The following is a 25778-nucleotide window of genomic DNA, read 5'->3' as shown; positions in this document are numbered from 1 at the left end:
CTTAAAAGAGCAACACTCTTATCAGAAACTACAGAACCCGAACCACCAAAAAAGAAAATCAATGCTCTGCTGGTGGCATCTGACTCAGATGATGAAAATGAACATGCATTGGTCTGCACTGCTTTGGATTGTCATTAAGCAGAACCAGTCATCAGCACGGGCGCATGTGGAATGGTGGTTGAAGCATAAAGGGACGTATGAATATTTATGTGCCAAATGCCCTAAATATCTTGTGACGCTGGCTACAACAGTGCCATGGGAATGCCTGTTCTCACTTTTAGGTGACATCATAAACAAGAAGCAGGCAGCATTATCTTCTGCAAATGTAAACAAGCTTGTTTGTCTGAGCGATTGGCTGAACAAGAAGTAGGACTGAGTGAACTTGTGGACTCTAGAAGTTTTACATTGTTTTATTTTTTGAATGCAGGGTTTTTTTATTTACTTCTACATTTGTAAATTCAACTTTCATGATAAATAGATTGCACTACAGTACTTGCAATTGAAAAATACTATTTTTTGTTTTTTTTACAGTGCAAATATTTTTAATAAAAAATAAATATAAACTGAGCACTATACACTGTGTATACCCACGCTATAAGGTGGGTAGAAAGCTGGCTAGATTGTCGGGCTCAACGGGTAGTGATCAATGGCTCCATGTCTCGTTGGCAGCCGGTATCAAGTGGAGTGCCCCAAGGGTCGGTCCTGGGGCCGGTTTTGTTCAATATCTTCATAAATGATCTGGAGGATGGTGTGGTACTCTCAGCAAATTTGCGGATGATACTAAACTGGGAGGAGTGGTAGATACGCTGGAGGGGAGGGATAGGATACAGAAGGACCTAGACAAATTGGAGGATTGGGCCAAAAGAAATCTGATGAGGTTCAATAAGGATAAGTGCAGGGTCCTGCACTTAGGATGGAAGAATCCCATGCACCGCTACAGACTAGGGACCGAATGGCTAGGCAGCAGTTCTGCGGAAAAGGACCTAGGGGTGACAGTGGACGAGAAGCTGGATATGAGTCAGCAGTGTGCCCTTGTTGCCAAGAAGGCCAATGGCATTTTGGGATGTATAAGTAGGGGCATAGCGAGCAGATCGAGGGACGTGATCGTTCCCCTCTATTTGACATTGGTGAGGCCTCATCTGGAGTACTGTGTCCAGTTTTGGGCCCCACACTACAAGAAGGATGTGGATAAATTGGAGAGAGTCCAGCGAAGGGCAACAAAAATGATTAGGGGTCTAGAACACATGACTTATGAGGAGAGGCTGAGGGAGCTGGGATTATTTAGCCTGCAGAAGAGAAGAATGAGGCGGGATTTGATAGCTGCTTTCAACTACCTGAAAGGGGGTTCCAAAGAGGATGGCTCTAGACTGTTCTCAATGGTAGCAGATGACAGAACGAGGAGTAATGGTCTCAAGTTGCAGTGGGGGAGGTTTAGATTGGATATTAGGAAAAACTTTTTCACTAAGAGGGTGGTGAAACACTGGAATGCATTACCTAGGGAGGTGGTAGAATCTCCTTCCTTAGAAGTTTTTAAGGTCAGGCTTGACAAAGCCCTGGCTGGGATGATTTAACTGGGAATTGATCCTGCTTCGAGCAGGGGGTTGGACTAGATGACCTTCAGGGGTCCCTTCCAACCCTGATATTCTATGATTCTGTATTGTAATTGAAATCAATATATTTGAAAATGTAGAAAACATCCAAAAATATTTTAAAATGGTATTCCATTGTTTAACAGCGCGATTAATCGTGATTAATTTTTTTAATCGTTTGACAGCCCTAGTTATATTGCATTAACATTTTTATTACTAATGCAGTAGCTTGCAGTCATCTGGTGGGTGTAATATAATTTTTGAGTGAAAATATATTGGTAAAAAGTTCAAAATCCCAGGAGAGAAGCAGAAGAGGTTTTTTTCCCAAATTAATTCTGAATGATAGTAAAATAACTTTTGGAGTTGTCTGTAAAAGAATGCATATCTCTTTTCTTTAGGAAGTAGCTTAAGCAGGTTTGGTTATACTGAAAAACAGCTCTAAAATGGATCTGAGGGGGCATTTTTAAATCTCTAGGATTAGAGTTAAAATAAGATTACCTAAGGGACAGGCTCTTAGTTTCAGTTAATGTGTAACTTGAATATTTACTTAAAATAGTAAATAGTCTTCCCATGTCTTTATTTAATTTTTGATTCTCTTTATATTTGAATTTCTTGGATCCATCACATTGCATTTTTTTCTTTCTTAATATTATTATATCCAAGCAATAGTGCTACTCTGTAAATAAAATGTATCTTCATCTGTTTCCCTTACTGGTGACTAATCTAATTTAAATAGCTATAATAACATAATAAAGGGAACGGAGAGGAATAGTCAAGTCTAATATGCCTTTGAAGTATGCTAATCAGTATATGAAGAGGGATCCAGGGAGACTACCATTAGCCATAGAGATTTGAAACCACCCAAAATAATAATTTACAAAAACCATTTGGAGGTAGTAAAATCTTAAATTATTTTAAGACCCACTAAAGACCCATTAAACTGGATCGCATAACCAGCTGATTGTCACACTTTAAGATAAAGGTATTGACTAGAATTAATGGTGTTTTTCAGAGACGATATTTTAAAAAAAAAATTTTATTCTTTTGAAATGTTACAGGTGAGAAGCTATCGGATGTTTCATGATGACAGCATGAAATCATTCTTCCGCAGGCTTAGTTTTACTCCTGACGGCTCTTTGCTTCTCACTCCAGGTACGTGAAAGGAAGATATACCAGGTGCATGTGGCAGCCCTGGGTGGGCACTTTGCCCTTGTGTCAGGAACATCACTTTTTGAAATGTCAGAGAAACATGGACATGTTGCAGAATATAGCCACCTGCTACAGCAGCAAGAGGGGTTAACAGTATCTTGTTCTCGTTACATACTGCTGCTGGTAGCCGCCTGTGGCTCCCTATTTTACAGAGTAGGCTAAATTCAGTGTGTATCTCTGTATAAATTTGCAATCAGTTTGACATTTTATTAACCAACAGCAGGAAACTCAGACCTTCAGTGTAGTGTTAACACTTGCATAAGGCATTCTTTATGAAATTCCTGGTATATCAATAATGTCGCACTGTCAGAATCATAGAATCTCAGGGTTGGAGGGGATCTCAGGAGGTCATCTAGTCCAACCCCCTGCTCAGAGCAGGACCAACCCCCAATTTTTGCCCCAGATCCCTAAATGCCCCCCTCAAGGATTGAACTCTCAACCGTGGGTTTAGCAGGCCAATGCTCAAACCACTGAGTTATCCCTCCCCCCTGAAAAAGGACTATTTTCTTTTTTGACTTATTCTGACTCTACTCCTTTGTGTCCTTCTTCTTAAAAGCATTCTGATCTATTAATAAGACCAACACTACAAAGTGGGGTCTGTTAGCTGCATAGGCATTGATGTTGCAGCCATTTGCAAAAGTAAAGAGAAGCTTGTTTTGGAGCAGTATATAAGGAAAACTAAAATAGATTTAAAGTAGTATTTGGGATACATTTTCAAGTTGTGGTCAGATCACAAAAACCTGGCCCTTTGCCCTAAGGCTAATGCTTGGGAAATAAAATGTTTATAAATGTAAGTTTGTGTGTTTAGTACCTTTGAATTGATGAGTAATGCTTTGAAACTTTTTTTTATTTTCTCAGCTGGCTGTGTTGAATCAGGAGAGAATGTAACCAACACTACATATGTTTTTTCGAGAAAAAATCTTAAAAGGTAGGGTTTAATATACCTAAATTTTCTTTATAAAATATATATATGGGTGTGTGTGTGTTTGTGTATATATCCATTTCACATGCCATTTTCTGAAACATTTCTTCTTTCTAATAGGCCCATAGCTCACCTGCCCTGTCCTGGAAAGGCAACTCTAGCTGTTCGCTGCTGTCCGGTCTACTTTGAGTTGAGACCAGCACATAAGAAAGGTACCGTAAATCCTTTTGGGGAGCTTCTTTTACCGGAAATCTGCTGGAAGGCAAACCTGACTATGTTGCTGCAGGTCATACTATTTTATGTCCTAGCCTTTTAACATTCCTTCAGGATAACTGTTGTACCACATCTGAGAAGCTATTTGCTGATTCTAAGGCCTTAAATTCACTAAGTGCCTTTTTGAGTGGTTTTTGGTTTAGTGGATAAATGTTCTCACTTGGCCTCTTATGCTGCAGAAACACGGCTTGGTGTTTTCCTACAACTTTTTAACTCACTGGTGTGAATAAACATAAATAACTTGGCCCAGCATTAAGGAATCGCCTAGTAAAATATTTTTTTTAGTCCTGATTGCCCACATCACAGAACCACTACAAAATTTGTCACAGTTTGCAACAGTTGGAGATATTTGTTCAGGAGAGCTAAGGCTAAAATAGCACTAGTGTTGCTGGTGAAGACTGGGATTCATTGGCCGAGATGTGGTGAGGGGAAATTTGTACACAAACTGCACAATAACTGGCTGTCAGGAAGTGAAAACCTGAGCCTATTGAAGTCAGTGGGGCCGGGATTTCACCCTAGGGTTTTTAAACCAGACTATTCCCATTCTTCCTAAAAGGCACAGATTTCCTCAATTCTAACTGGAGCACAATAAGGCCCTCTCCTTTGATGTGTATAACTCACAAATTATAGTATCCCTTACAGGATCCTATTACTTAGTGCCATTTTTTTTCCACCATAACCTTCAGAGATGCTGTTGGAAGAGAACTAGATGGGATTTTGTCAATCTGTCAGTCCTTTATTAAGCAGAGGTGTCGCTGCTGCTTCCACAACACTCTCATGAAAGCGAAAGATCCAGACTAGGGCTGAAATGTACAAATTTAGATGCCTTAAATTAAATAAATGGCCTGATTTTCAAAGGCATCGTCATGGAAGTCAGTGGGGCCTGTGTGTTCAGCACCACTGCAAATAAAGGCCAGTTAGTGCTTACCTTTTAGCACCAGCTGGAAAAAATGTTGCTTCGGTATCTTTGTCCTCTAGCCATGCAAAGAACTAATCCTAGTCCAGAAGATTAGCCAACAGTTGAATTTAAAATTACAAAAGGAAATGAAATTCAGGCAGAAAATGGATTACATAGCAAGTTGTGTTTTATATAAATTTGGTAAGATTGTGAGTTAAAGTAAATTTTGAGATTTGATTATTCAGACCTTGAGTTAAAGTGCAAAAAAAGCTTCTGAATAGTTTAACAGGAGGATTGTCATTCCCACTTGAATAATTTAAATAAAGCCAAAAAGACCAAACTTTGCCCCAACCATTAACCTTTTAGGCTAAGACTAAATAGGAGAAACTTAAGTCCAAAGAGTAGCTTTTCCAGAAAATTGTATATACTTGAAAATAGTGTTATATAATACAAGTGCCAACTTCTCAGCCAGAATATTGGTACTGATACACTGCAATGATAAAAACTCTGTTCAAGCACTTAATTAAGTTAGTACAAGCAATATGATTATAATGGTGTGTGATTTTTCTCAGTGTTGTGTTCTTTGTACTCCTAGCTGAAGCTTCACGGACGTCAATCCCTGCTCTAATAAATCTGCCCTATCGGTTGGTGTTTGCTGTTGCTTCAGAAGATTCTGTGCTTTTCTATGATACACAGCAGTCCTTTCCCTTTGGTTATGTATCCAACATACATTATCATACTCTGAGTGACATTTCATGGTAGGTAATTGACAGATCCTTTAGATTTGTCATGGTAGAGTGAGTTGTCACTCTTATCTTCTCTGAACTCTGAGGATCCTCCTATTTCTTGCTTTACACATCTATCAATCAGTTGTACTTATATGGTTACCATAGTACCTGAGCGCCTTGCAATCTTGTAATGTTTTTCCTCATGACACCCCTGTGAGATAAGGCAGTGTTATAATCCACATTTTACAGATGGGGAACTGTGGCACCAAAAGACCAAGTGACTTACCCAAGTCCTCTCACAGTCTGTGGCTGAGCTGGGAATTGAACCTAGCTTTCTCATGGCCCAGACTGCAACCCTAATCACTGGACCATCCTTCCTCTCTAGGGTCTGTACCAGAGGTTCTCAACCTATTTACCATTGTGAACTGCATATGCCTGTGTTATGTTGGCCACATCCACACAGTATATATACTGCTTGTATGACCCTGAGGATGTCACATGGGCCGCAGCTGTGTGCTGATTGCACTGCAAGCGGGCCGCAGGTTGAGAACCACTGGTCCGTACTGTAGTCAGTATCCTTACAGCTGAGGACTGGATACGGGGCTTCTTTCAAAACCTGTCAATGATGCTCATGTATGATGATGAAGAGGGGCTGCATGAGAACGTGAACAGAAAATTAAGATTTCTTAATTCACCAGTGGTCACTGTTTGGTGAAGTGAATGGCAAGGGCCTGTTCATGTTGCTGCTGCTGCAGTGCTTTGCCCACTGCCAGCACAAAGGGCAAGAAATGCAGCCAAACCAGTGCTGAACACAGTTTAACTATAATGTAAATTAGGGCAAACCACATTCAGCACCATGTCAGAAATCATAGTTAAAAGGTGCTGAACTGTATACCTGCAGTTAAATTGTATTCAGTATCACTTTGGCTGTACCCACCTGCTGTTAGTAATGGGTTATTCCATACCACAGACAAAGCCAGAGGAACTAAGTTAATTGTCAAGGCTGCGCTTCTTGAACTGTTGATTGTTTGAGTTAAATGGTGTCTTTCAGGGCATTTCAGGTTTATTTACATTTACACATTTAGCTGGGGATGGGGCAACTTGTATGATTGACATGGGATATGTTTCTGGGGAGAGTGGTCAGGACTAGCTCAGTTTCTCAGATTTCTTCCCTCTGAAAAAAAATAAACAGGTCCAGCGATGGATCCTTTCTTGCTATTTCTTCCACGGATGGATACTGCTCTTTTGTGACATTTGAGGAGGATGAGCTTGGAGTACCGTTGAAAGAGAAACCGGTGTTGTGTGTCACGACCGCTAGTGCAACAGAGAAGAAAATGAAGAAGAGTCAGTCACAGAAGGTTGTCTCCCCAGTCCCCAGGCCAGTTGATGGAACCCCTCCGAACAGGACCGTGGATCCAAGTAATCTCACACTCCAGCCTAAAACACCAGCAGCAATAATAACCAACAAGGATTCTCCCTCAACACCCGTTGGCATCAAAAATATTCCGGCTTCATCCTCGGACGAGAGGAAAACCATGCAGCCATCCAGCCAAAGTGCTAAAATAAACCAACCCAGGAGGATTACTCTAAATGCTTTACACGGTTGGAGTAAGACGCCAAGGTAAGAGCAGTTTCCTGTGATAAATGTGAAGGCCAAAACAAGCTGTTTAGAAGTATCAAGGTTTAAAAGTAATTCTGTAGCTATTTTTCATTACCCTTATGTTCCATTTATACTCCAAGTGAAAAGTCAAAATGACTTCTAGTTCCTAAATTTGCACCTTAATTATAGCAGAGTGACAACTCTGTTATGGTTACGGTTACGACACGTTTTTGTTTAAAGCTCAACTCTAAAGTGTTCTAAAAATCTACAAAAAGAAAAGGAGTACTTGTGGCACCTTAGAGACTAGCCAATTTATTTGAGCATAAGCTTTCGTGAGCTACAGCTCACTGGTTAGTCTCTAAGGTGCCACAAGTACTCCTTTTTGCAAATACAGACTAACACGGCTGCTACTCTGAAACCTAAAATCTACAGTTACTCAGATTGGCTTGAAATTTGGTGTACCTCTTGGGGATGTGGGATTCTGTTAGCAATCCAAATTTGGGGCCATTTAACTAAGGGGTTTCTGACATACAGTCCTTTCTCCCAAACCCTCCCTCCAGCTTTTCTTAAAATTTACAGATTCTGGCAACCTATAATTCTGTAAACATCAAATACAGATCAAATAGAGGCTCAGCTCATCGCCCAGAATCCCAGACACTGAGGGTTACCCAAGCAGAGCGCAGGGCACCTACCTGGCCTTTGGGGAAAATCAGATGAAAACTTTACTTGAAAAAGATTTTACTTCTGCAGTTAGACATGTGACAACTCACCAATCTATCTGCACGACTAATAGATTGTGCCACACATGCATGGACAGAGGATTTAACAGATTAATAGTAAGGCTACATTTTGGTCACTGGTATTTTTAGTAAAAGTCATGGACAGGTCACGGGCAATAACCAAAAAGTCACAGCCCCGTGACTTTTACTAAAAATACCTGTGACTAAATCTTACCTGCACGGATGGGGGCGCATCCTGAAGACTGCTGCTGGGGGAAAGGGGGGTGGGGGAGCAGAGCAGGCGATGCTTCTGTTGGAGGGGGTGTGGTACAGGGTCCCACTAATGGTCCAGGCAGTGGGCGGCCCACAGCCCTCCTGCTGCTGGTCCCAGACTGCTGCTCCAGGGCAGTGCTGAGGACCGGCTGCCAGAGCAGCAGCCAGTGCAGCTGGCCCTGGGGCTTCCCCAGCTGCTGGGGTGGTCCTGGGGTCAGCTGCACTAGTGCTGCAAAATTCACAGTCTTAGTTATTAGCCTTCAAAGTTTCACACTAGCTGGATAGCTCCAGGGGATAAGCAGTAGTTGTATGAACTTGATCCACCCAGACAATGTCAGTTTGAGTCCCTCACCCCCCTCCCTTGGACAGAAATTTAGAAGAGGTTGGTGGCATATTGCTAAAATCCATCTTAGAGGTTTTATTTATTTTGGGGAGTGAAAAATGCTTGCTGGGGCAGTATGTGTGAGGCAGTGGTGAGACAGGTTAGGGTTGCATTGTGGGGAGGGGGATAAGTGGGGATGGGAGGTAGGGGAGGTGAAAGGTTGGGGGTAGCAGGTGAGGGATACATGGGGTGAATGGCATAGGGTCTAGTGAGAGAATAGGGACGGGGTACCTGTGAGTCCACATTCTCCACTTCTATATGAGTCTAGGATCTTGGGGGGGTCCCTATCCCCCCGTGAGACTGGGTTCTGGCGGGGGGGCCTAGTCCCAGGGTGTCTGAGCCCCACTCCCTGCCCACTCGTGTGTACATCAAGATCTGAGGGCCTCCTGCCTCTTTAAAGGTATGGAGGCCCCTCTCCCTGCTCCCCCTCATGTGAGCTGGGGTAGGGAGGGTCTTGCCTCCTTGGGGGTGTCTGAGATTTGCTTCCTACCCCCTGTGCGTCTGCCCAGAATCTAGGGAATCCCTGCCCATGTTTTAGGGGCTGACCCCCTTCATGTGAACCAGATTCTGGGGAGGGGTCTAAACCATTCTCCTTGTCCCTGCCTCAGGTGAGTTGTGATCTGGGGGTCCTAATGGTCCTAATGGGAGCCATGTTCTGGGGCAGGCTTGCCTTACTGAGGCAGTCTGAGACACTTTCCCTGCCCCCTTCTGTGAAGCAGGATGTGGGGAGCTCAGAACAGGCATACTCAAAGCACCAAGAACACTGAACACACCTCTGACACTGGGTTGAGGAGCTGAAGATGGGCATGCATGATGCACATCAGAAACTCTCCAGCATTGGGAATGGGGGAATGGAAACACCCACTGACATGAATGGACCAGTTCACGTGTCTCAGAGCTATTGATTCAGGTCATATTCATCTCCTTGAGGTGTTCTAATTCAGGTGAGACCATCACAGTGAGATAAATGGGCCACTTTATACCTCTCTGAACCTCCTATGCTACAGGTCGATGTGTAGATGCTACACCTACTGAGAATACATGGGGTGGGAGCCATGAGGGAAAACCGAGACTGACCAGACAGTACACAGAATACAGCTTCTTTTCAGAAAGTTATGGTGACTCTCAAAAGAACCTGGTGGTCCTCTGGTCATCCATAGGGGGAAGATTGGATTCCAAGACCAGGTCCAGTTGCAAACCTGGGTACACTGGCACATGAACATATCAGAAACATCCCCCACTCACCTTGCATATGGTGTGTGTGTGTGGGAAGCCTGGACAAAATGGGGTGGGGGGGCCAGCTGGGAGGGCAGCCAGACAGGAAGGGACAGGGCTGGTTAGTGGGGCTGAGTGGTGGGGGGAGAAAGGTATAGGGCCAGGATTGGTAGTCCACTTGGCCTGCATGCTATCTACAACTGCAACTTTCTGTTTAAAAAAATAACCTAGGAAATTAAATAGCAAAAAAACCTTGGTTAATGAAGAGTTAAGGTTTCTCAGTGCCAGCTCATGTCCTTCCAGAGCTTCGAGTTCAGAAAAACTCAAACTGCAGAAAACCAGGAAATACAGAATTACGGTACACTGTTGCCCTCAGACATCCATAACACACATAGTAGCACTCTGACTTTTCACTGCACAGGAAAGAAGCTACCTGCCCTGCACTCAAACACTTTAGCCTACTCTCCTAACACCACTACATTTGTGAAATTTAACAACCACTACACACTTACTCAAAGGACAGCATCTGCACTTATGTTTTCCCTTACCCAGCAGCAAACCCATTGTCTGCTCTCATATCTCACTTCACAACTGACAAGTCTAATGGCAAGACCTGCTCGCTGCCCTCCCACCCCCCAGTGCCTTGCTACTGAGAAAACCTATGCAGTTTTGCAATAAAATGATGCAGACTAGCTCCGCAGGGTACACATGCTCCCCTTTCTTTTACTTGTACATATGTGGTGGGTGCAAACCTTGATTTCTTCATATCACAAGCACAGCTCTCTGTGACACTCTTCAAACTAATCCCCATCTCCTCAGCACACAAACACCTCTACCAACCTGCACCACCTACTGCCTCCACCATTCAATACAGCTACATCTCGCACGTTGAATGCAGCTGCAGTGCATGTGGATTATTTCCAGTGGCTATTCTAGCTCCAGCGGGGCTGAGTCAAAGTTACATGGGCGTTTATGTTAACTCTGTATTTCTTGGTTTTCTGAAGTTTGAGTTTTGCTGAACTCAACATTCTGGAAGGACACAAGCTATTACTGGGCAACCTTAACTCTGCGTTAATTTATTTTTTTTGCCATTTAATATATTTTTATCCAAACACTGAACTTGCGTGTTGTTCTTGGTGCTTGTGGATGCAGCTGGTTCTATCTCTGACCCAATTCCCACAATCAAAGACAGAATCTTCAGTGGTATACACAGGTACTTCAGTGAGTGTCTTATTTCAAGTTATCAAATAGCAGGCAAGCGGAAATGTAGTCACAGAATAACTGCATGAGTGTGCAGTCAGGGGCTTCACATTCTTTTGGTTTATTTACATGTGCCACTTTGATGTGCTGTTGTTGGTGAGATTTTCTAAAATTATGTTGGAAATGTTATTAGAACATTAAAATGAAAATATCCACTGTCCCTTTTTGTGACAATAATGTAGAATGTAGTGACAGTAATGTAGACTGTGGTGGATGTTGAGCTTTTATGTAATAATCTAAGAATACAGATATGTAATAGCTTTATGAATGCTGCATGTGATCTCAGTGAGGCAGTGGGCAAAGTTAATGTATATTATGTAGGATTTTTGGACTTACGGTTGTGAATATATTGATCTAACTTAATAGAGGGCTGCTGGAAAAACAATCAGGAAAGCAATACAGTGGCTCTAGATAAGCAGCCTCCCAGCAAACACATGGGGGGTAATTAGAGGACAATAGCCTACTTCCAGGCTCCAGCTCAAAGATACACAGCTGTTTTGCTAGTCCTGTGAGCTAACAGGTCAAAGGGTTGTACATAGTTAACAAGTGACTTAGTCTCTGGAAAGGGGGTGATCAAAAAGACTGAGCAGCTTTTAAAGGACAATCCCTGAAGAAGAGGGGTGTGAACTGTGTTATTAAGGAAACAGATATGCCACCCAGGGTTTAGTGGTCTTGGAGGTGTCTATAGGAATCTTAGACTTACCAGGATCACCATGGGGAAGATGGATAGACTCCTGGTAAGTTAGATATGAATATAGTTACTCAGTTTATAGTTTTAAGACTTTTATTCTGAAATACTTTTGTTTTAAATAAATACTTTGCTTTAAGAAAGTTGTGTGGTCACTGTTTTAACCACTGGCCACTGTTCCTGAAGGTAACAGAACTAACGAAACTGAACGTAAATCAGGCCTGCTGAGTTAATCACAGTTGGCACCTGGGGACTACAGCGTAAGGCCCTGTCTGAGAGTGGGAGAATTGTGTGATTCCACCCCTAAAGAGGTGATGGTGAGAGGCCCGAGACCTGAGAAGGAATGCATTCCAAAAAAACCAGGTGGGCTTTGAGGTGTAGTTAGTCCAATAAATTACTCTGTGTCCAAGACCAGGCAAGCTTGTTTTATGTTCTGCTCTTCCTGCATGTACACACAAGGATGTAAACATGCTCAGTCAAGCTTAAGGAGAAATTGTATGAATCGTAGTTTAAAGAATTTGATGGCTTAACATTTTAGGCTTTACTTGGGATTATTCTCCAAATTGAAGATATACAAAAACTAAAAGCATATTTGCCATAAAAGGGAGATTTTCAAAGGCACAAACCCCCAGCTCCAGTTGGGCATTTTCCTCCAACTTCTGTCTTTAAAAATCTCCCCATAAAACTTTATATACTGGGTTAATCGATAAATGGAGCTCAAGTAATTTCAAATAATTATCCCATAAATACCATTTAAAACTGGGAGGGATCCTTCAGGAGTCAGTCCTTGGTCCAGTACATTCAATATTTTCATTAATGACTTGGATAATGGAGTGGAGAGTATGCTTTAAAAATTTGCAGATGACACCAAGCTGAGAGGGGTTGCAAGCACTTTGGAGGATGGAATTAGAACTCAAAACGACCTTGACAAACTGGAGAATTGGTCTGAATTCAACAAGATAAAATTCAGTAAAGACAAGTTCAAAGTACTGCACTTAGGAAGGAAAAATCAAATGCATAACTAAAAATGGGAAATGACTTGCTAGGCAACAGTACTGCTGAAAAGGATCTGGGGGGGTTATAGTGGATCATAAATTGCATGAGAGTCAACAATGTGATGCAATTGAGAAAGTGGCTAATAGTATTCTTGGGTATACTAACAGGAGTGTCATATGTAAGACACAGGAGGTAATTGTCCCACTCTGCTTGTACTGGTGAGGGCTCAGCTGATGTACTGTGTGCAATACTGGATGCCACACTTTAGGAAAGACGTGGACAAATAAGAAAGAATCCAGAGGAGAGCAACACAAATAAGAGGTTCACAAAACATGACCTATGAGAAAAGGTTTAAAAAAAACTGGTCATGTTTAGTCTTGAGAAAAGACTAGGAGAGAACCTGGTAAGTCTTCAAGTATGGAAGGGCTGTTAAACTGGCTCGTGATTAATTGTTCTTCATATCCACTGAAGGTTGGACAAGTTGTAAGGGGCTTAATTTGCAGCAAGGGAGATTTAGGTTAGATATTAGGATAGTTGAGTTCTGGAACAGGTTTCCAAGGGAGGTTGTGGAATCCCCATCACAGAAGGTTTTTAAGAACAGCATGGACAAACACCTGTTAAGGATGGTCTAGGTATATGTGCTGCCTCAGTGCAGGGGGCTGGACTTGATGACCTCTCGAGATCCTTTCCAACCTTACATTTCTGTGACTTTTTGCCATAACATAGAGACAGCTGTCTGCAAAAATAAAAAGAAAACATTGAAGTGTTTAGTTACCTTGTTTGTCACACTCTGCCCCATTTTTTATACTTAATTTTTAAATGGCATGTCTGGTAGATTTAACAGAAGAAAAGCACAAGCAATAAGTTGCTGGGAAAGTGTAATTTTTTTAAACAGTGCTTGTCAACAAACATCTGCAGAAGAAAGGGTAATCCAGAAGAAAATTGGCATTTCCCCCAGAAGATGCAAAGTCAGAACTGTCCAGTGGAGGTATAGATAAGAGATTCAACTACAGTTAAAGGACTTGCCCGTACAGTGGAAGGACTTTCTTAAGAGGCAGAGTAGAAACCTGGTCTTAGCAGCCAATTTTAATTTTAAAAATGTCTTTCATATATATAACATGTTTTGAAGTCAAGAATCAAGTACTGTGTTGCTCTATATCCATATATTCATTCAAGGAAAGTGTATCTAAAAATTAAAACATTTCTGTCTTTAAGAGTTAAATTTTCTGTTCAGAATATCCCATACCAAAGGTAGCCAGGGAAAGTGTGTGTGTGTGTGTAAAACACATCTATACCACTATAGTTAATTGAAGCAGTAATTAAATAACTATAACAAGAAGTCCAGTGGCACCTTAAAGACTAACAGATTTATTTGGGCATAAACTTTTGTGGGTAAAAAACCCACTTCTTCAGATGCATGGAGTGAAAATTACAGATGCAGGCATTATTATACTGACACATGAAGAAAAGGGAGTTACCTCACAAGTGGAGAACCAGTGTTGACAGGGCCAATTCATCAGGGTGGATGTAGTCCACTCCCAATAATTGATGAGGAGGTGTCAATTCCAGGAGAGGGAAAGTTGCTTTTGTAGTGAGCCAGTCAGTCCCTATTCAAGCCCAAATGAATTTTAGTTCTGCAGTTTCTCTTTGAAGTCTCAGAGGAACAGCCGTGTTAGTCTGTATTCGCAAAAAGAAAAGGAGTACTTGTGGCACCTTAGAGACTAACCAATTTATTTGAGCATGAGCTTTCGTGAGCCACAGCTCACTTCATCAGATGTGTACCGTGGAAACTGCAGCAGACTTTATATACACACAGAGAATATGAAACAATACCTCCTCCCACCCCACTGTCCTGCTGGTAATAGCTTATCTAAAGTGATCAGCAGGTGGGCCATTTCCAGCACAAATCCAGGTTTTCTCACCCTCCACCCCCCCACACAAATTCACTCTCCTGCTGGTGCTAGCCCATCCAAAGTGACAACTCTTTACATAATCAAGTCGGGCTATTTCCTGCATAGATCCAGGTTCTCTCACTTCCCCCCCACCCCCATACACACACAAACTCACTCTCCTGCTGGTCTAAACTGACCACTCTCCAAGTTTAAATCCAAGTTAAACCAGAATATCTGGGGGGGGGGGGGTAGGAAAAAACAAGAGGAAACAGGCTACCTTGCATAATGACTTAGCCACTCCCAGTCTCTATTTAAGCCTAAATTAATAGTATCCAATTTGCAAATGAATTCCAATTCAGCAGTTTCTCGCACGAGTTTCTACAAGCCATTACCCTATGATCCCACTGAGAGTTACCAAAAGCAACTACAGCATTTGCTCAAGAAACTTCCTGAAAAAGCACAAGATCAAATCCGCACAGACACACCCCTGGAACCCCGACCTGGGATATTCTATCTACTACCCAAGATCCATAAACCTGGAAATCCTGGGCGCCCCATCATCTCAGGCATTGGCACCCTGACAGCAGGATTGTCTGGCTATGTAGACTCCCTCCTCAGGCCCTACGCTACCAGCACTCCCAGCTACCTTCGAGACACCACTGACTTCCTGAGGAAACTTCAATCCATCGGTGATCTTCCTGATAACACCATCCTGGCTACTATGGATGTAGAAGCCCTCTACACCAACATTCCACACAAAGATGGACTACAGGCCGTCAGGAACACTATCCCCGATAATGTCACGGCTAACCTGGTGGCTGGACTTTGTCCTTACCCATAACTATTTCACATTTGGGGACAATGTATACCTTCAGATCAGCGGCACTGCTATGGGTACCCGCATGGCCCCACAGTATGCCAACATTTTTATGGCTGATTTAGAACAACGCTTCCTCAGCTCTCGTCCCCTAAAGCCCCTACTCTACTTGCGCTATATTGATGACATCTTCATCATCTGGACCCATGGAAAAGAAGCCCTTGAGGAATTCCACCATGATTTCAACAATTTCCATCCCACCACCAACCTCAGCCTGGTCCAGTCCACACAAGAGATCCACTTCCTGGACACTACAGTGCTAATAAACAATGGCCACATAAACACCACCCTATACCGGAAACCTACTGACCGCTATTCCTACCTGCATGCCTCCAGCTTTCACCCTGACCACACCACACGATCCATCGTCTACAGCCAAGCTCTGCGATACAACCGCATTTGCTCCAACCCCTCAGACAGAGACAAACACCTACAAGATCTCTGTCAAGCTTTCTTACAACTACAATACCCACCTGCAGAAGTAAAGAAACAGATTGATAGAGCCAGAAGAGTTCCCAGAAGTTACCTACTACAGGACAGGCCTAACAAAGAAAATAACAGAACGCCACTAGCGGTCACCTTCAGCCCCCAACTAAAACCCCTCCAACGCATTATTAAGGATCTACAACCTATCCTAAAGGATGACCCAACACTCTCACAAGTCTTGGGAGACAGGCCAGTCCTTGCCTACAGACAGCCCCGCAACCTGAAGCAAATACTCACCAACAACCACATACCACACAACAGAACCACTAACCCAGGAACTTATCCTTGCAACAAAGCCCGTTGCCAATTGTGCCCACATATCTATTCAGGGGACACCATCACAGGGCCTAATAACATCAGCCACACTATCAGAGGCTCGTTCACCTGCACATCCACCAATGTGATATATGCCATCATGTGCCAGCAATGCCCCTCTGCCATGTACATTGGTCAAACTGGACAGTCTCTACGTAAAAGAATAAATGGACACAAATCAGATGTCAAGAATTATAACATTCATAAACCAGTCGGAGAACACTTCAATCTCTCTGGTCACGCAATCACAGACATGAAGGTCGCTATCTTAAAACAAAAAAACTTCAAATCCAGACTCCAGCGAGAAACTGCTGAATTGGAATTCATTTGCAAATTGGATACTATTAATTTAGGCTTAAATAGAGACTAGGAGTGGCTAAGTCATTATGCAAGGTAGCCTGTTTCCTCTTGTTTTTTCCTACCCCCCCCCCAGATATTCTGGTTTAACTTGGATTTAAACTTGGAGAGTGGTCAGTTTAGACCAGCAGGAGAGTGAGTTTGTGTGTGTATGGGGGTGGGGGGGAAGTGAGAGAACCTGGATCTATGCAGGAAATAGCCCGACTTGATTATGTAAAGAGTTGTCACTTTGGATGGGCTAGCACCAGCAGGAGAGTGAATTTGTGTGGGGGGGTGGAGGGTGAGAAAACCTGGGTTTGTGCTGGAAATGGCCCACCTGTTGATCACTTTAGATAAGCTATTACCAGCAGGACAGTGGGGTGGGAGGAGGTATTGTTTCATATTCTCTGTGTGTATATAAAGTCTGCTGCAGTTTCCACGGTACACATCTGATGAAGTGAGCTGTGGCTCACGAAAGCTCATGCTCAAATAAATTGGTTAGTCTCTAAGGTGCCACAAGTACTCCTTTTCTTTGAAGTCTGTTTCTGAGGTTTTTTTGTTCAAGTATGGCTACTTTTAAATCTGTTATAGAATGTCCAGGAAGATTGAAGTGTTCTCCTACTGGCTTTTGTATGTTACCTTTTCTGATGTCCGATTTGTGTCCATTTATTCTTTTACGAAGAGACTGTCTGGTTTGGCCAATGTACATGGCAGAGGGCATGGCTGGCACATGATGGCATATATCACATTAGTAGATGTGCAGGTGAATGAGTCCCTGATGGTGTGGCTGATGTGGGTGGGTCCTCTGATGGTGTCACTAGAGTAGATATGGGGAGAGAGTATGCAACGAGGTTTGTTACAGGGATTGGTTCCTGGGTTAGTGTTTCTGTGGTATGTTGTGTAGTGGCTGGTGAGTATTTGTTTCAGGTTGAGGGGCTGTCTGTAAGTGAAGACTGGCCTGCATCCCAAAGTCTCTGAGATTGGGGGATCATTTTCCAGGATAGGTTGTAGATTGTTGATGATGTGATAGAGAGGTTATAGCTGGGGGCTGTATGTGATGGCCAGTGTGTTCAGTTATTTTCCTTATTGGGCCTGTCCTGGGTACCCATCTCGCTCTGTCAATCTGTTTCCTCACTTTCCCAGGTGGGTATTGTAGTTTTAAGAATGCTTATAAAGATCTTGAAGGTGTTTGTCTCTGAGGGATTGGAGCAAATTCAGTTGTGTCTTAGGGATTGGCTGTAGACCATGGATCATGTGATGTGTCCTGGATGGAAGCTGGAGGCATGTAGGTAAGTATAGCGGTCAGTAGGTTTCCAGTATAGGGTGGTGTTTATGTGACCACCACTTATTTGAACGGTAGTGTCCAGGAAGTCTCTTGTGTGGACTAGTCCAGGCTGAGGTTGATGGTGGGGTGGAAATTGTTGAAATCCAGGTGGAATGCCTCAAGAGTCTCCTTCCCATGGGTCCATATAATGAAGATGTCATCAGTGTAGCTCAAGTAGAGGAGGGGCGCTAGGGGACGAGAGCTGAGGAAGCACTGTTCTAAGTCAGCCATAAAAATGTTGGCATACTGTGGGGCCATGCGGGTACCCATAGCAGTGCCGCTGACTTGAAGGTAAAAGTTGTCCCCAAATCTGAAATGGTTGTGGGTGAGGACAAAACCACGAAGCTCATCCACCAGGTGTACCGTGGCTTGATCAGGGATACTGATCTTGACAGCTTGTAGTCCATCCTCATGTGGAATATATTTATAAATAATTATACTATACAGTACCTTTCAAAGAAGAATTTGTGGAAGTGAGGTATTAAAAGCAGTTGAATTGTATCTCTGTTTTATTTTTAAGGAGAATAAACTTGATTCCTCTGAAGACAGACACGTCAAACTCAACACACACAAATCTAGTGTCCACACCTTCCTCCTCAGAAGCAATTCAACATGGTAAGCCACTTTCTGATCATAATATATAAGATTCGCTGCTCAGCCATTTCATTCCAAATTACATTATTATGGATCTGTGACTAGTTTGGTAAATATGAAAATTTTAGTTCAAACATGAATACAGAGGGATTAATGACAAATTCAGAAACTTGTGTCTCCAACTCAGTTTTGGAAGCTGCGGCTTAACAGTATTTTGGACAATATAAAGTGAGTTATTGTTCTCAGTCCAGTTGCTAGTGGACAGATGTCCACATTAGTCATCAGCAACACAGTTGATGTTAGTTAGAATCTTGGCTGTCAGTCTCAACACCCAGGCATTGAGTTATTCACCTCCACTTCAGACTGGTGGGTTTTACGAGCCAGTTTTCACTGCTGCTCCTGCATGATGCCTGTACAGTGGATAAAGGACTTTGGTATACAGGGCTGTCAACTCAGCATCTTTCATGCATGCTAAATTAACTTTTAATTTTTTTTAAATGAAAAATAATGAACAAGAAATCAAACTAAGTGAATTTCATTATTTCCCAATATTTCAGAGATACCTTCTCCCTCTGATGATCCTGTGCACAATCCCCCAGCATCTAAACGTCCCAGAATTGATGAAACTCCTGTCTCTGTATCTCCTGAAGACCAAACCAGCTGTAGTTCAAACAACTGAAGACCAAAATTTCAATAAACTCACTGTCTGGGGGCAATGCAACTAGACCAGAAAGTAAATTCCCTTTCTGCAAGTGATAGAGAGCCTCAACTGCTAAATAGAGTATTAAGGGGGTTTAACATAAGGTATTGTGAAGGAGGGTATCTGCAGCAGAAAAGACTGATTTTTCTGCAAAAATCCTGTTCTGGGGAAGTGAAAATAGTTGGAACTTAACTCTGCTTGTATCGGCCCTTGAACACTGCTTTCTAAACCAAGTAGTGTCAACTGCATGATAAAGCATAGTGTTTGTAGGCAATATTGGTATAGAAATGTCTTGACAACCTAAGAGTCTCCTTCATAATCATCTCATTGATATTTTTAAAGTATTAAGTCTTCCAGCAAGTCTATGTCTTGCAAAAGAGTGGGATTTTTAAGGATTTGTCTGTCTTCATAGTGTTTTAATGTGGCTAACAACTGTTTAACTGAGGCAATTGACTTCTACATTGCACAGTTAAGTTTATCAGTTCACAAGATAATTATGCACTCTGACTTTCATTCCATTTGGATGTTTAATGTTTATGTGCTCCACACTTGAAAATGCAGTGCAATATCAGTGGTATAATTGAAATAAAAGTCAAACTCATAACTGCAAGGAAGTGAAAAATATTTTTGTTTAAATGTTATGGGCATTCAACAATAGAAACAGATTCGTCTGTTCATTCTCTGTATTAAAAAATTGCAGGCATGAGGTTTTCTGGGGACAGCAAAGGATTGCGATATATATGTTGAAATTACTGGTTTTCCCTGTTTTTCCATAATCCAAAACCTGCTCCCTTAGCAAAAAATAAATACATAAAACCAATGTATGTTAAGGTTTTAATTTGTTTGTTTTTGCACTTAGTGCTCTTTGTGTACGTAACATGAGACCTTAGGTTTGGAAACAGTGAAATCAAAATGGAACTATTGTGAAACCTACTACACTTCAGAATGTTCAGCCCTGGTGGTGAAGGTTGGAGAAGGAGCAAGGGAGTACTTTGTAACACGCCTTCCCTGTTTAAAAGAAAATGTAAGATAATGGTTAAATAAGTGAAGGTCCCTTTTAATTGACTTAAACTGCCACTTAAAACCCTTTTTCAGGTAATCTCTTCTGGTTAAGCCTCTGCTTCCAACATTTGAAGTGTTAATGTACATAGTTGGAAAAAAAAAAGTTCCAAATTCATATTAAAGCTTTTTTCTACCTATACTGTTCCCTGGTTTTGGTTGTTTCACTATAAAATTGTTTTTAAAATATGTAATTTACTTATTGCTTATTTCATGACTGCATGAGAAACAACTAATTCAAAAAGAGGCAAATTAAAGTGAAAGTTCTTCAGAAATGGGTTGAATAAAATAGTGTTCATATGGAAGAAATGTTACTTAATAAATTCTTGTCGGTGAGACAGTGTTAAGCAGATGCTAAAGTACTTTGCTGAATCAGGGTCTATTGAACATTTCTGTTGAAGTTTGATATATACAAACGGGGGGGAAACATCTTACTTGCATTTCTGCTCAAGATCTTTGAAGAAGAGGATGGGGCTGAGCTTATTAGATTTATCCAAATCTTGAGCATCCTAAAATAGGAAATGGAAAGAAGATACTACCAAACTAGGTCAGATGTTCACACAGTCGATTAAAAATATTTTTAAAGATCCCTACGAATGGTGACTGATAGACATTTACATCTAAAGTCCTCTTTGCTATTTGTTTTTTTTTTTTTTTTGCTCAGTTTGGGCCATGAAAACACTAGTCATCTCCACTTTCTGGTTTCCGTATACAGTGACCAATATAGTGCTGCAATATTTGGGTTGTGTGCGCTGCAAGGGACAGTTTAAATTCAAACCCTTATAAACATTAATTGAAATATTTTTCTGCAGTTTTATAAAACCTGATTTTAAACAAAGTAGGCTACCCTCTACACTGAGGACTGGTAAGTAATAATGGGTAATACTATTCACTTCATCTTCATTTTTGCTGTGGTTTAAAAGAGATGTGTGCTCAAAAACCATTGCACTTAAAACCATATAAGCCAGATATGGAAAAGAGTTACTGGTTGTAGATTAGCCAGCCAGCTCATTGTTAATGCTTTCTCTAGTCTAATCATAAGTGTCGCAAGAAATAGGGCTTCTGCCACTTCCCTTTGAAAACTATTCCACATCCTGACTGGAAGCTTTTCCTGGTGTTTGTTCTACATTTACTGTTTTTATAATTTCATCTCATTATTCCTAGTAGTTCCCTCTTGCCACAATAATTCCTTTGTTTTCTTGTTTACTGCCCTTAGTTACTGGTAGATTGTTGTCTCCCCTCTCTTCCTCTTTGCTCAGCAAAGTCATGTGTATTTAGCTCTTTTAATCTTTTCTCATAAAATCAGGTCCCACATCATTTTTATTGCTCATCTCTGAACAGCAGTAATAATACATTCAAATAAGTACCATCCCTTTTTATTTTTTGACACAGTACTATATTACTATGATTTCTTTTCACATTTAGATACCTCCCACATTTGTTTTACAGAAGTAAATTGTTGGTAAGTTCATTAGCCAGTTCTTTCCATTCCTAATTATGTATATCAACTGGACTAGCTGATTCATATATTTCATATTTAAGTAATTTCTTATTGGCAGTCTGTCAGTACATCATAGAATATCAGGGTTGGAAGGGACCTCAGGAGGTCATCTAGTCCAATGCCCAATTTTTGCCCCAGATTCCTAAATGGCCCCCTCAAGGATTGAACTCACAACCCTGGGTTTAGCAGGCCAATGCTCAAACCACTGAGCTATCCCTCCCCCCCAAGACCCTTTTCGACCTTCCATATGTCCAAGTCATCCATTCACCTTACTGGTTGATTACCAGTTTAATCTTTGTGTTGAACAAGATGATGGATTTTTTCCACTAGGCTGCTGAATACCATTCAGTTGTGGATAATATAATAACAGTGTGAAGAATAACTTGTCCAGAAACACAGGCATGAGAATTCTAAGCAAAAAGTGAGGGTTAGCTGTCCTCTGGATATCACAGTTCTTCATCTTGGGGGATGTGGGGAAAAGATATTGAAGCTAGCAGTATAAAACAAAAAAAAAACATGGTGGATTAAGAAGAGTTGTGGGATTTTAGGACAGTAAACAATTTTATCTCTGATATATGTGCTTCCAAAAATATTGGTTCTGTTACCAACAAGAGCTTCCTCCTTACAGTTAAATATAGTGGCGGGGGAGGAGATGTTTTTATTTTCTGATGAGTAGCATCTCATGTAGCTCACAGAACAAGTATTCCCTCTCCAACAACACATGCAATTTTAAAAAATAGAATATTTTTATTAGAACAAGTGAACTATGTAAATGACTTTCACTTAAGTGTTCTATATGCCAAGACATAAGTAAGGCTACATGGGTCAAACGAAATACATTATATAGATTTAAATAAGTAAAATAAGAAATGGAACAAAATATAAACAGTGCAACAAAACTCTGTTAAGGAGAAAAGGTTGACGCTAGATGGCTACCAAGACCCACTTATATTTTCAGGAATAAATAAGCATAATTTTTTAGTTAGTTAGTTTTTCCTTCATGGCTAAAATTTCCCACATTTTCCTAAACCCAGTTTTCAAGCTTTGACTTTTCTCCGGTCAACAGTAACTTGCAATAGCTAGTAACAAAAGACATGGTTTTTTTCCATTTTAGAAAAAAATATTACCTATTCCTGGTAGGGTTAATGAAGATACTCAAGGTTATTTTATAAATGGCCGAGTGAAGTGAGGTCTTATGCTCAACTCGATGGCATTTTTTGTTTGGCTGTAATTTTGGAATGCAATATCTGATCAATTCCAAAATTTCAGGGAATGTTTTTGATATCAATGGTTAGAACCCTAGTTATTTTGCTGAAAACCAGAAGGGAGAAATGAGGAACACATGGAGTCCATTGCATCTGGTTAAACACACTTAGCCTTATTGACCTTGTTGAAGCTTATTTCTACACTGGGTCCACGTGACTTGTGCCCGCAAACCCGTTCTTTCCAAGCCTGCGCTTGCAAGACACTGTGATTTCTAGGGGCATATCCAAGGTTCTTAGTGCCTTTGTTAGCTGTAGCTGCCCTAGGGCTTGGTTCATAATGCATTTTTGGAGACTTTCTGTCCAACCCACCATAATTGACTGGAAGTGCTCTTGGCCTGCCAAGCCATTTTTTGGGTGTGCACAATCCTTATAACTGGAGACAACACCATGTATCCAGCACTGATAGAAGACCTTCTCCTGCTTGCACTTTCACTCCTATTTCAGGAATCTGGCAGAGCAGCTGTGAGGTGCTGGTGGACATTACAGCAGTGGTATCTGTTTTATCGAAAGCACTTCTCAGAATGGGGTATAGCCATGGCATCTGCAACCCAGTTGATGCAGTTCATGCCTGTTGCCATAGCTGCAGATTCACAATATGTCGATTGCAAAAAGAAAAGGAGTACTTGTGGCACCTTAGAGACTAACCAATTTATTTGAGCATGAGCTTTCGTGAGCTACAGCTCACTTCATCGGATGCCATCGGATGGCATCTGATGAAGTGAGTTGTAGCTCACGAAAGCTCATGCTCAAATAAATTGGTTAGTCTCTAAGGTGCCACAAGTCCTCCTTTTCTTTTTGCAAAGACAGACTAACACGGCTGTTACTCTGAAACCTGTCAATATGTCGATTGACACTTCTGGAGCAGGGCCACAAGCACAGACTGGTGGGACCGCATTGTCATGTGGACCTGGGATGACCAGCAGTTGTTCCAGAACTTTCTCATGAAGAAGCAGATGTTCCTAGAGCAGTTTGCATGAGGGGAGACCAGGCAGGTCCAGAGGCAGATCATTATAGCCATCTGGAAGCAGGCTATCCCCAGAGTGCTACAGGTCTATGGCTAACCATTTTGGTGATAGCAAGTCAACTGGGGTGGGGTTGTACTGATGGAGGTTTGTGAAGCGATCAGAATAATTGCTGGCTTTGAGATAATGGGCTTTCCACACTGCACTGGGGCTACTGATGGGACTAATGTGACCATAACTTGTTCTTTGGAAAGAGCACATAAGCACATAATGGTCCATAGTTCAAAACAATGCTTGATGGCAGCCGTTAACACCTTCCAGCACAAGAATAGCTACCTTCCTCCCCCACCCCCCCACCCCAATCTCAGCTCTACCATTCATCCCAATGCAGTTTAAAAGGTTGACACTCTGAATGATTTATCTCCCAGATAGAAAGAAAGGATGTAAGAATGGAGGGGGCATGCAGGAAATGGGGGACCCTGGCCTGGGGCAAGAAGGGAATGAGGTTATACAGAAGCCCTGAGATGCGGGGTGGGGGATACAGGAGGAATCCCTGAAATAGAGGGAGAATGACACAAGCAGTTTGGGGGCAGCAGGAGGGAGATGGAAGAATGCAAGGAGCCCCTGGTGTGTGCAATGCTTGTGGCCTACAGAAAAGCATGTGACCCTTCTCTTTTTGTTCTGGGAAATTATAACTTTGTAATGTTTTGGCCAGTTCCACTAATATATAACCTCACAGATTGTTGCTGACTACATATAAAGGTTTCCTGATTTGCCAGTGAATTTGGCTTCCTCTTGTTGGAATTTTTCACTGAACGCCAGAGGTATATGTACCTAAACAAAAAATATATACTGACACATTTTAAAAAATGGTTTATGGTATCTATATACTGTAGCTGTATTTGATTTATTGGCATTATGAGTTGCCAGCTTGTTTGGCAGTCCTATTTAATAAGAGGCAGCTTGGTGGTATGTTTTAAGTTATAACATACAGAATACACTGTACTGTATTAAGCCACTCCTGCTTTTCACACCATTCACTTTTCCTCTCATTTATTACATTCCATTTATAAAGAACTTTTCTGTCACTGTTCAGATGCTCTGGAATGTTGTTACATGGCAATAGCAAACTTGTGATAGGATTGGTTGTCATAACTTACATAAATAGATTAATACTATAGTTAGTTATCGAGTTGGAAATACGGCATTTCAAAATTTAATGTAGAAGGGCTAGATTTCTGAAAGTGCCTAGAACTTAATTGGGTCCAGATTAAAATGCTGAGCACTATTGAAAATTTGGCCCAGAGTAACCAAAGATTATTTACCAAACTCATAGATAGCCCAGGAATTTTATTTCAAGTAATTGTATTGTATTGTTTAAGAAAATAAATAAAAAGGCATCTGGAAAATGCTGAAAAATTAGTGCTTTTCTAATCTGGAGGATTACAGGTAAATGATGGCTAGTCTCCATTTGTCTCTAATTGAAGTCTTGTGTATCACACGTTACTAATCATGGCTTTGACTAACTCATGTACACCCATAGATTATACTGCACTGTTTTCCAGCACAGGAGATGGAGAACAATGCTGCTTCTCTCTGCTACTATCACTCCTCATATGGAGTGAAGGGAGGTAATCTTGGGATTTGAGCTTTGTTAGCGTGGTACTCGGCATGCTTCTCCCTCATCCTTCACTAATCAGAGAGGAGGCAGCTGC

The 25778-nt window shown here is 41.6% G+C and overlaps 1 protein-coding gene across 3 annotated transcripts in view; it reads left to right on the top strand.

Moving 5' to 3' along the window:
- The window catches only part of CHAF1B (chromatin assembly factor 1 subunit B), a 34731-nt gene extending 14635 nt beyond the window's left edge, over positions 1-20096 (top strand). For all 3 annotated transcript variants that reach the window (XM_048867313.2, XM_048867296.2, XM_048867304.2), the window contains exons 9-15: positions 2648-2741; positions 3657-3726; positions 3841-3932; positions 5487-5649; positions 6812-7240; positions 18503-18597; positions 19134-20096. In XM_048867313.2, coding sequence (XP_048723270.1) covers positions 2648-2741; positions 3657-3726; positions 3841-3932; positions 5487-5649; positions 6812-7240; positions 18503-18597; positions 19134-19255 — 1065 coding nt within the window. In that variant the 3' untranslated portion in view covers positions 19256-20096. The remainder of the gene's footprint in view (positions 1-2647; positions 2742-3656; positions 3727-3840; positions 3933-5486; positions 5650-6811; positions 7241-18502; positions 18598-19133) is intronic.
- The last annotated feature ends 5682 nt before the right edge of the window (positions 20097-25778 follow it).

This window comes from Caretta caretta, chromosome 1 (genome assembly GCF_965140235.1).
Source record: "Caretta caretta isolate rCarCar2 chromosome 1, rCarCar1.hap1, whole genome shotgun sequence".
Taxonomy (NCBI): Eukaryota; Metazoa; Chordata; order Testudines; family Cheloniidae; genus Caretta; species Caretta caretta.
Note: the sequence above shows the minus strand (reverse complement) of the source record. Positions and strands in the feature narration are given on the sequence as shown.